Below are 12,116 nucleotides of genomic sequence, written 5' to 3' on the forward strand. Positions count from 1 at the left end.
TGCATGGCTATGGGTCTTTCTGCACAAGAGATGACAGCATTCTTTTCCTCAGCCAGTCTGCCAACTCAAGCCCAACCCACACACTTACCACCACCACCCCAGGTTCACTGCCATGGACAGAATCACAATCATATCCTAACCCACCACCCGCCTTACCCTCCTTGCTCTTTAAGCTGTGGATTGAAGCCAGCACAAGGCCAACTCAGCCCTAAGGGGATCTTGGCACCAGGGAGGAAAGGTTATAGTCTACAGCTTCAGCCAAGCCTGGGGAGTGGGGGGAGACATGATGATTGGCAAGGCACAGAGGCAGGTGGCCACTTGCATTCTGAGGGTTTGTTGCTGTTTCTGGGGACACCAAGCAAGCCTTTATCACACCATATATGAGGACGTGTACCAAAGGGAAGGGGCCAGTCCCCAAGAACAAATACTATGGGTTCCACTTCTAGGAGGTCCCTGAAGTGGTCAAGTTCATAGAGAATAAAAGCAGAGGCTTGTTGCCCACATGACTTGTTTCTCTTCCAGATGCCCAGGACCAAAAGGACTATTCATAGGCAAAGAGAATCTACTCCATTGCTCCAGCATTGGCCTAGGGCTCCTCCTAGGTCATGTCTACGGAAGCAGCAGAATCCACAGCATCTTCTAAAGGAGAGGCTGCATTGGCCAGGCCTGACCCTGGGTCCCACTGAAAGAGCAAGGTAGCCTTTCTATGGGACCTAGGCTGGAAGGCACCAAAGAAGGAGTAAGGATACAGAAGATGCCCCAGAGACTTCTGAGGCTCTGGGAAGGGTCCAGTATGACAAGTTCCAAAGTCTCAGACATGGCACCAGGTAGGAACCCCTCTCCCGAGAGGACATGCCATCTGTGTCCACCCCACTGACCTGGTTACAGGTGTTGATGTCCACCCCATTGCGCAGGTGATCCAGAGCCTTGTCCAGGTTTCCTGAGCGTGCCGCCCTCAGGAAGCTGGTAGCAGCATCGGCCTGTGGAAGAAGACAGGGGGCCGTGAGTATCCCCGTGCAGGAAGGATCTTATAGTCCTGCATGGTAATCTCCTCCTATTGGGAAACTCTGGTGCACACAACACCCCCATTTGTGGTGTCGGCACCCCAGGTCTTGGTGGGCAGCTGCCTTATTGCTTCCCTTCCTTCAGGTGCTTTTGACAAGATCATCCGTGCAAGGATTGAGTATTGAGTGATCCCAAATCAATCCCAGTGGTGAACATTCAACATGGCTGGGTTTGGCTTCCCTTTATTTTTTTCCTTCACTGTTAAGGATGGAACCCAGAGCCTCACACGTACCAGGTTAGCACTGCACCACTGAGCTACATCCCCAGCAAGAGTAAGAGTCTCATTAAGTTTTCCAGGCTGGCCTCAAGCTCTCTGTAGCCCAGTTGGACCTTGAGCCTGTGATCGTCCTGTCTCAGCCTACCAAGTCACTGGCTCTGCAGGCCGGTACCTCCAGACCTGTCTGGTTCCCTGCTCTTGCTGGGGATCAGGGTATTATACAGGCTTCCATGCGGAAGATTCAGCAACATAGGTACAGAAGTCAGTGTGGGCTTTGCCTTGTGTTTCTAGAAGTAAATAACGCATGTGGATATTATTCTTCAGTTAAAAACCCTACGTGACTACCAAGTCACTGGCTCTGCAGGCCGGTACCTCCAGACCTGTCTGGTTCCCTGCTCTTGCTGGGGATCAGGGTATTATACAGGCTTCCATGCGGAAGATTCAGCAACATAGGTACAGAAGTCAGTGTGGGCTTTGCCTTGTGTTTCTAGAAGTAAATAACGCATGTGGATATTATTCTTCAGTTAAAAACCCTACGTGACAGTTAATACTGTGGTCTTTGTTTTACAAAAGTCACTGAAGAATGGAGCGCTGAGGTGACTAGATGAGGTCACAGTTGAGCTAAGAGGTACAGCTGGATTCCACGCAGGCAGCATAGTTCTGAAATCCGAGGCTCTTTTCTTTAAGATGTGTGTAAGTGTGCGTGTGTGCGTGTGTGTGTGTGTGTGTATTAGTATTTAAGTTAAATGTATGCAAATGGAATTGGTTGTAAGCTGCTATGTGGGTGTCAGGAACCAAACCTGGGTTATCTGGAAGAGCAGTCAGTGCTCTTAACATCTGAGATATCCCTCCAGTCCCAAACCCCAGGTTCTTAACCTTCTAGCTTGCCAAGTAGGTGCCCAGCACAATCCTTCCTCCCTTCCTACCTGCCACTTGGTCATCTGCCACATGGACAGCAAGACCCTGCTGCCCAAAGCACCGGTTTGCGTTGAAGAGGAATACCAGCCGGAGAGGGAGAGCCAGGGCAACAAGGGACAGAGTTAATGTAAACAAGATGGTGGGGCACAGAGGACTGGAAGGTGGGAGAGGCTCACCATGGATGTCCTGGGTCCCAGTTTGAAAGCTAGAGTAGGAAGAAACCTTTTTATACCCTTGTGATGCTTTTGAGAACTATCAGGTAATGCAGAGGGTGAGCACAGCACTTAGTCCGTGGGACACGCAAGAATGCGCTTAATATGAACAGTAGCGGGGCGGCAAGCTATGTATTTCTCCAGACAATCCCACTACGGTGTCCTCCCTTCGGTAGGTAAGTCCTCTGTCTTCCTCTTTCTGTAGTATGCTCTCAGAGAGCATGCGGTAGTGGACGGAGTGGTGTCTGCAATGGTAAGTCTGCTCCCTAGCCCTACAGTCTGGGCTGTGTCCTCATTTGCGGAGAGTCTGTGCAGAAGTCACAGTGTGGCTCTTGAGATGAGATCAGCCTAGATTCCTTAGGCCAGCCCTAAATCCAGTGCTCTGTGTCCTTAGATAAACAGATGCAGTAGCATACCCAGAGGAGACCAGCAGAGAGAGGGACTGCAGTCACAAGCCAGGTGGCCCCGAAGAGGACAGAGCACAGAAAGCCTCCCTCACGCAAGGAGCACGGCCCTGCTCCTGCTTTGTTCAGACTTTCGGTCATCCTGCCTGGTAGAGAGCAAACTCCTTGCCTTAAGATATCTCATTGGTGGTGCATTGCCATCGTGGCTACAGAAAACTATGCATTAATGGTCAGACTTCCTAAACTCAGAAGACTTACAGCCCATAACCACCAGGCTCAAACACTGCTAAGCAGGCCAGCACTGAGCACGGCCCACAGAGGGGCTGTATGTCACCACCAGTGGTGACAAGCACCAGCTGTGGTGGGAAGCAAACATTAGACTGAAGCTGTCCCCCAAGTCTGTCTTCCTTGGGCCCAGGTACATGCCTAGGGTGCATGTTCCAATCCAGGCCCTGAGCCTGCTCACACAGGACCTGCCCCATCGATCCAGGAGGCCCACTTCTCTCCTTTCTGTTGCCCTGAGGTATTTCTGTTCCTTATCCCTCTAAGCCTGAACCTGGCTACTTTCTGGACCCCAGGACTCTGTGGCACTCTGGTTTGTGCGGTCATCTTGTTTGATTTTAAGGTCCTACTGAGCACCCCTGCTGTATGACACTGCTCCTGGACATTAATCATCTTTGCATCAAGAAATAGTGGGGAAGGAGCTTGATTTTAGATGAAAAGATGTTTTTAAAACACATCTTTTTCTAGTTATTTAGTTGTTCACTTCTTGGGGGCAGGTACTAAATCTTTTGAGCCCAGGTTTATTTCACTGCGAGGCCAAGGCCTACCTCCCTTGGCCTGGAGCCGGCTCCTCAGTAGGGCATTGGTGGTGGGAGAAACATTTTGAAGAGGGGGAGTCTGCGTGAGTTCAGTTCTCAGCAGACTCGGACCACAGCGTCTCTCTCAGATGACAGCTATGAGTGCTGACTCAGAAGGGCTTTCTGATCCCAACTAGCGGGGAAACGCATTATTTATTTCCTAAGAAGAGGCGCTTTCCACCAATGAGCCATTACAGCACAACAATAACAGGATTCGGAATAAAAACCTGAAAGGGGGGATAAAAATAGAAGCAATCTCAGATACCCTTGCCTGTTCAAAGCCCTGAAGATGGGAAAACTGTGACAGACAAGCAAGGGAACAGGAGCCAATCTGCAGTCGAGAGGCGAAAGGCTTTTTGCAGCTTCTAGAGCATAGCAGGGATAATCACCACAAAGCCAAGTCCTAGGCCCCGTGCATTGCCAACCCCGGGGATGGAACTCGACGCCTTGTTTGTACCAGGCGAATGTGCTAACCACAGCCCAAAGGGTAGGCGCCATTGTCATCCCCATTTTAGAGTTGGTTACACTGAGGTTTGGAGAGGGAAATGGTTTCTCCAATTCTACAGCTCAGCATTAGTCTAAGAAGGCGTGCATGGCTAGGGCCTGTGATGTCAACGTGTGTTCTCGGCGGTGTTTGTTTTGTTTCCTTTTTATTTCTGATTTTTATTTTATTATTTTTGTAAACCTGACTGTCCATCGAGGCAATTTTTCCAGGTATAGGGCACCAAAGGATGCAGTTTAATCCAAGTTGGTCCCACAGGTCCTGGCTCTGTCTCTGAGCACGGTGTTAAGGTCAACATAGACCTGGTTTCAGTCCTCCTCCTCCCTCTTTTTTTCCACAGATGACAAAACTAAGAGCTGTGAACATAGAAAGAATGGCTGATGCCACCTGGATAGTTGTTGTGGCTGTGTCCTTTTGATTTCCTAACGGACAGAGTAGCCAGGACACAGCAGCATTCCTGTAGTGAAGAGTACATAATGATGTCACTCCCTCTGGCTACTGTGTGCCACGCCCTCTGATTCTACAATGGGTTTACTGAGGTTCTATTTTAAGTCTGGTATCCTGTTGGGAGTGGGCAGAATAAAAGAGATGGGGTGAGAAAGTGAAAAGCCTTGGGATACAGTGGTTGAGTTATGAAGCGGTCACTGGCACCACAGGGGCTCACGGTTTCGTTCCACACTCATTCATGAGTGTGTCCCAGGCCACAGAGCAATGGTTCTAGCTGGTGTACAAGACTCATCTCTACTATTTTATTCTCTCAACTCCCCTCTCCCCCATATGTTTAGTTCAACTGCTCCAGTTTAGCTCCCTGTGCCAGGTGCACACAGGAACAACCTAAACGGTTTAACAGGGCAGGAGGAGTCAAAAGAACCCAACACCTTCCATTAAAACCACTGACTCTAATCAATGCTAACCAGACAGGCAAAAGTAGCAGGACATTGCATGTCCCTGGGCTCTGATGAACTAGAGCAAAGTTGTGGACCCTCTTGAAGATCATTCATCCCCAGCCTCAGGAAGCTGCATTGTAAAAGGAGGCTGGACTGGGATGGAGAGTGCACAGCATACATTTTTTTCATGTGTTTGGCCCACATCCCTCCCACTCAATCCATGTGATGCCTTTGAACTTCCTTTCAATGCAAGTACAAAACTCTTACTATGTTTTAATTACTCAACATCAGTTAATTTGCTCTTCCCAAGAATTCCATGAGGCTGGATCTTCCTAGGAAGGGAAATAGAAAAGATCTCCTGAGTAAATTGGAAGCATGGGGGGTGAGGGTGGAAAGGGAAATGAGAAGGGGTGAAGTGAAGGGGGGGAGAACATGAGGGATTGGGAACGTTGAGTTGGGGGTAGGAAGAAGAGAGAGAGCAAAGAAAGAGATATCTTGATAGAGAGAGCCATTATGGGATTTGCAAGAAACCTGGCACTAGGGAATTTCCCAGCAGTCTACAAGAATGTCTCTAAGACCCTAAGGAATAGCGGAGAGGGTGCCTGAACTGCCCTTCCCCTGTAATCACATTGATGACTACCTTAATTGTCATCATAGAACCTTCACGCAGTAACTGACAGAAGCAGACACAGAGATCCACAGCTAAACACTGGATTGAACACCCAGAGTCCAGTCGTACAGAGGAAGGAGCAGAGGAGTCAAGACCATGATGGGGATACTCACAGAATCTAGCCAACCCAAGCTAGTCTAGTGGGAGTTCACTGACTCTGGACTGACTGCTGGGGAACCTACATAGGCCCAAACTAGGCCCTCTGAATGTGGGTGACAGTGGTGTGGCTTGAGCAGTTTGTAGAGTCACCAGCAGTGGAACCAGTATTTATCCCTAGTGCATAAACTAGTTTTTTGGAGCCTATTCCGTATGGAGGGATATCTTGCTCAGCCTAGATACAGAAGGCCTTGGTCCTGTCTCAAGTGATGTGACAGACTTTGTTGACTCCCCATGAGAGGCCTCGCCCTCTCATGGGGAGTTGATGGGGATGGGGTAGGGGGAAGGAGGGGAGGGAGGGGGAACTGGGTTTGGTATGTAGAATAAAAAAGATTGTTTTAAAAAAATTAAAAGAAACAAACAAAAAAGAATTCTATGAGGCAGCTCCTTTACCCTCTCCTCCCTCACCAGAAGAAGCGACTAGCCCACAAAGAAGTTAAGTAACTCATCTAGTACCAAAGCAAGTAGTGGACTGACCAGGGTTTGAATCTAGATCGCATATTCCAGGGCTTCTCTCCTAACTGTTCTGCTATCATAGATAAGGGCCCGTAGGCTTCCTCTCAAGTTCAACTCTAGCCAGAGGACACTTGCCTGCCTTCAGAGGGTGTGTGCACATTGGAAGGAAGGAAGCAGAAGAGGGAAGGAGGGAACGGAGCTCTTGCTGAGACTCAAGTTAGAGAGGGATGTAAAACTGGGTGAACCCGGGTAACCTGGATCGCTCAGACTATAACACTCGTACTTCTTGAGTGGAGCAGTACTAATATAGCAATGGCCCAGGAGACAGTGCCCTGGGAGTGAGGCTCTGGGAGTGTGACAGTCAATGTCAGTATCCTTGTCACGCCAAGCATGGCTCCAAACCCATTGGAGGTTGGACACTGGTATGAGGACCCTGTGGCCTCCCTGGTCACACCTCTAGGGTTTGAGAAGGCCTAAGCTTCCCTTAAAGATGACCCCAACTTCCTTCTCAAGGCCCTGAATATCTGGTTCCCTTCTGAAAAGACGGCAGAAATAAAGCCGGGCAGAACGCAGCCTCTTTGACAAAGCCGTTGTGGGAACTCCAGGAAAGACAGTCTCCTGAGTTTGGGTAGGTGGGGGTGGCTCGTCCAGCAGACTTAATAAGCAAGACAGGCAGCAGGCTGGGCAATAGCTCAGTGGAAGAATGTTCACCGAGAATGTATGAGGTCCTGATTCTACCCATGACAGCATGGCCCAGGTCTGTTCCTCCAGGCCTACACCAGGCCTCACGGTCAAGTACAGCTTTTATAGAGCCCTGGCATTTATTCCCTGTATTATGCAGAAAGAGAAATAAGGCCCGGGGCCACCAACAGTTTTACGATTTCTTTCCAGAAAACTAGGCTGTCTAAAGCTTAGCAAAGTGTCCACAGAGCCCCAACCAGACCACAGTTGACAACGATGAAATGGAAATCAGAGCTACCACCAAAGAAGCGGCTGTGTGAGTGACAGCCCGGGGTTCCCTTGCAGTCCCCAAACGACCCTGCAAGGGACCCATCCTGCCTTGGAGGTTAGGTTGTGCAGGTGTGTGCAGGGCTGGGTGGGTCCACACGGGGGAAGACCCGCCTGTCAGTGCCCAATTCCTGCTTTGCTGCTTGTGCCCCGTGCCTCTTCAAGTTGGTTTCCCCATTGTTAAAAACAAGAGTAATACAAAGGCGGGCACTGGCGTGTACAGATCTGTTTTCCTGTGCCCCATTTATTTCTGCTCCCTAGGGACCTGGGGGATTTGGGGGTTTCTAAGGACTTGGGATCAGGCTTGCCACTGCTCCGGCCAGGGCCAAGACTAACATGCCAGGTACAGTTGAAGTCACAGGACCCTGGCTCTGCTCCTAAGCCAGGGGCGACACAGTCCAGCTCAGCTGCCCCCTGGTTCCAGCCAGCTACAGGTCGTGCCCGCGGGCGTCTCCTGGGCCCAGCCTAGGATGGCAGCAGCCTCCAGGCCTGAGGAATTTTCCTCTGGATCCCGCGGAGCCGCGGGCGTGAGGCAGCAGAAGCGCAGACCCAGCCTGTCCTCGCCCGCCCGCAACCGGGAAAGTTGGCGCGCACCATCCCTGCCCCTGTCCCCCGCCCCCCGCCCGCGCGGCCGCTGGACACTCACCGCGGGGTCTGTCCCCGACCTGCGCGGCCGTGCTGCCATCGCCCGGCGCCCGCTGACACCGGAGCTCCCTCGGCGTTATCTGCTGGGCGGCGCGGGGCGCGCGGGCAACTTACGAGGCATCTGGCTAAAAATACAGCCGCCTCCCACCTCTACTGCTCCGGCGCCCCGACCCTGCGCGCCGCTAACGCCTTCGGGTCATTTTCACTCCATTATCGCGCCAGGCGGGAAAGCACAGCACCAAGAGCCCGGGGTGTGTTGGGCGGGGGGGTGGGGGGGGGTGGGGGGGACAGGCCCCGCCACCGAGCCCCACAGGCCACCGAGCCCCACAGGCCACCGAGCCCCACAGGCCACCGAGCCCCACAGGCCACCGAACCCCACAGGCCACCGAGCTGCAGGTGCGGTCGCTGAAGCTGGAACCGGGCACAGGCGGCCAATGCGACCGGGGAGCTCCAAGCTGTACCAGCGCTCTCGCTCTGCCTCGGCCGCCAGGGAACCCGCCGCAGGCCAGCGTGAGCTCAGCAAAGTCTGTTTGTGCCCCGTGGCTGATTTGTATATTTCCAGCTCTTCCATCATATCCGAGACTCCAGATTAAACAGCTTATTCCGGAGTCTGAGCCAGAGCCCCAGTGAATGAAGCTGAGGAGCTAGGGACAGGCATGGTACTACTGCCTCCAGTTCTGAGGTGGCCTGGTTCAAGTGCCCACGTTTCTGCTCTGGGACGGTACCCACCTTTTCCAGTGGTCATTTCAGGGGCAGGTGTCAAAAACATGACAGGGGCTGGCATAGTGTTGGTAGTGACACCAATAACTATTACAAGACTGATGAGAAACGGTCAGGGAAAGCTGCCCCAGGCGACAAGGTTCCTGCTCTCTTCCAAGGACAGTCTACACCACACTAATCACTAATGCTTTTTTTTTTTTTTTTTTTTTTTTTTTTTTTTTTTTTTACCAACCCTGCAGTCAGACTTGTCTTGTGTGAAGAATGAGAAAGCAGGACACCTGTAAACTAACGGACATGATCTCACTTCTCCCTCAGTCGCCTGGGAGCTGATCGAGGCTGAGCTCAGAGAGGTTCAAGGTGCAGGCCAAGGTCACCCACCACCAGGAAACAGAGGCCTAAGGGGCCCCAGGCCAAACTGAGTGAAGATCCTTCTACAATGGGCCCTGTCAAGTTCCTAAGGAGAGTACAGTGGGCTTGGGCATCGGCTCAGTGGATAAAGTCTGCCATAAAAACATGAGGACCAGAGTTTAGATCCCCGGAACACATACAACGACCAGGCAGACATGGTGGCCACTTATATTCCCAGCACTTGGGTTGCAGAGTCAGGGGATTCCCGGGGAATCTCTCTGGAATTACCTGGCAAGCTCTGGGCTCTGTGAGAAACTCTACCTCAACAAATAAAGCAAAGTCCAGGAAAACTCCTTACCTTAACTTTGGTCTTCTGCACACATGGGTTCATGCAGCAAGCCTACACACACATATGCATCTACATACAAACACATACACATCACATACATGCAAAAAAAAAACCCGTGTGCAGTACCAGGAGGACAAAATAGGATGATTGAGAGACCATGTAGCAGACTAAGGTGTTCATCAAATGGATGGCCTAAGTACTGAGCAAGAGCTGTCTAAAAGACAACCGGATCTATCTGAAGTCAGAAATATCACAGGTCTCCAGGCCCGAGGCCCCCCACACCATTGCAGGCTGAATTTGAACACAGACACACCCTACAAGACTCTGAAGAATGCCCATACTGCTGTACCAAACTGCAAGTGTTACTGCCTTCCCCATTGCTGGAATACAGAACACCCTATAGATCCCATCTGTGTGCCTTAAAACTGTGGTGGTCGCTCATGCCTCTAACCCCAGCACACGAGAGGCAGAGGCAAGCAGATCTCCCTGGTCTACAGAGTGAGTTCCAGGATAGGCTCCAAAGCTACAGAGAAACACTGTCTCAAAAACCAAAAACCAGAACCAAACCAAAGCAACAACTGAAAAGAAACAAATAGGTAAGTCTTCATATTTTAGCAGGGTGGTGGTGGCGGCGGCACACACCTTTAATCCCAGCATTCAGGAGGCAGAGGCAGGTGGATTTCCTTGAGTTTGAGGCCAGCCTGGTTTACAGAGCGAATTCCAGGACAGAGTACAAAGCTACAAAGAAACCCTGTCTCAAAAAAAAAAAAAAACCCACAAAAAACAAAAGAAAAAAACCTTCCTCTTAGGTTTGCTCAGAGAGAGTGCTGCAATTAATAAGTTATGGTTACCGGAACAGCCCAGAACGCAGCACAGTGGAGCCCCCAGGGGACAACAAAGTTCCTTTCTAACATTAATATTTAGAGGGAGAAAGCACCCTACTCAAATGGAAGATAAATAATGTGTTTTGTTTTTTACTTTCAGAAACCACGTGACTTGCAGAAAGCACCGACAGGCTATATTCAAGTTATCTGAAGTGTGACTAACTTATTAGGAATTGCATATTAACCACGCACAACTCGGTGAGTTTTGATATTAGCACACCTCTAGAATACCATCACCCCAATTAAAACAGGGAGCATGTGGATCGCTTCCAATGTTTCTTGGGGCCCCTTGCCCAATGGCTGCCTCCTGCTTGTTGGTCTACATTCTTAGACATCCTCACGGATATATGGTATTAGCTCATGGTGCTTTTAAAGTGCATTTTCTCTTCATAAGTAATAATACAGTTCCAGGTGCGTGCCTGTCACCCACCTCTCTGTTTTAGCAATGCATCTGTTCATATTGTTTGCTTATTTTAAAACTGAATTATTTATTCCTATTTAATTTCTCTCTCTCTCTCTCTCTCTCTCTCTCTCTCTCTCTCTGTGTGTGTGTGTGTGTGTGTGTGTGTGTTTGTGTGTGTACATGTGAATCATGCCAGGAATAAAACTCAGGGTCTGTGCATGTTAGGGAAAACACTCTACAGCCTTTCTTTATAAAGTTCCTCATATTCAGAATATCTGTCTGAAAAGTAGTATTACCTGAAAACTTATAAGTGAAATATTCAAGGATTAATACAAAAATTCCAGTCCATTTTGAAACCTAATTCTTATAATTCCCAAGTCCAGCATTCTTCGCAGCATATAATTATATTGATTGTATGCAATCACAGACCAAGAGATGAGAGAGCCACAGTGGGCCAGACACTGAACACAGCCCACGGCACTATGCGTGTGAAGGAAAAGCTGCTGAGATTGCCGAAGGACTTTTGTACCCAGGACTGACAAGAATTTTGGAAATATTAATAACCTTATTGGGGTTGAGATTCTGAAACTTACAAATGGAAACAGTCAACCAGGATGGAAGAGGAGAAGAAAAGACACACCTGCAGGCATGCTGTTTTTTAAGTACTGAGTTAAGAGGAACACCGAAGACCAACATGAAAGAAAAGCTGGCCCTTAACCCATGTGCTTCTCCAGGCCCGGAGTCAGTCTCTAAGGAAAACAAATTCCCCAGCTAACTTTCCCAAGCATGGCAGCCTCACACCACGACTGATTTATAAGCACCCCGCTGCGGAGATGGCCGGATCCTTATGGTCTGTATTCTCCACCCATTCTCTATATGACTGGAGCGGAGCTGGGCTGATTTTCAAGGCTGACATCACAGTCCATCTCTACTTGTCGTCAGGATGCTACATGTCATGGGATGAAAGTGATGCAGAAAGGACCAGGCTGGACACAGCATTCCAGCTGCAAAGGAAGAGACAATTCAACTCGCAATTCAGAAAGGGTGTCACGGGGATGACACTGGAACCTGGCAGATTTCCAAGGTTCTAGTTGAGCACTGGGACTCACAGCCATTGTTACCCTACAGGAAACTGTCCCCTCTATCCATGGGTGTTATGACACTCCTAGACACGCTTAGACTACAAATATGGTCTGGCTCTTTCTCATCTCATATGTTTGTTTACATTGAGACGCTACACTTTCTGTAGCTTGTTGTACCTACTGTGCCCAGAATAGCTGCTCATAGCATCCATGGGAATCTCCAATTCACAACACAGAACTGGTGGGCTGAAGGAAAGGCAGTGCTGCTGGCAAAGATTCTAGGCTCCTTCTTCAAGCTCATAGTTTCACAGGCTCTGCAGTTTTCCCAGG

At 49.9% G+C, this 12,116-nt stretch overlaps 1 protein-coding gene across 13 annotated transcripts in view; it reads right to left on the reverse strand.

Annotated features, from left to right (window-relative positions):
• Positions 1 to 12,116, reverse strand: part of Ank1 (ankyrin 1) — a 178,199-nt gene that overhangs the window by 77,957 nt on the left and 88,126 nt on the right. For 9 of the 13 annotated variants that reach the window (XR_005976283.1, XM_041673657.1, XM_041673652.1 and 6 more), the window contains exon 2: positions 879 to 980. Coding sequence is in view for 12 of the 13 variants with exons in the window: in XM_041673657.1 (XP_041529591.1) it covers positions 879 to 980 (102 nt within the window). In the remaining variant the exon portion in view is untranslated. Of the gene's footprint in view, positions 1 to 878; positions 981 to 8,001; positions 8,183 to 12,116 lie in introns of those variants that run through there. The other 4 variants (XM_041673650.1, XM_041673656.1, XM_041673651.1 and 1 more) reach the window with 4 other exon arrangements.

The sequence above is a fragment of the Microtus oregoni genome, unplaced genomic scaffold (assembly GCF_018167655.1).
Source record: "Microtus oregoni isolate MIOR12 unplaced genomic scaffold, Mior012 000024F_ref0000369, whole genome shotgun sequence".
Lineage (NCBI taxonomy): Eukaryota > Metazoa > Chordata > Mammalia > Rodentia > Cricetidae > Microtus > Microtus oregoni.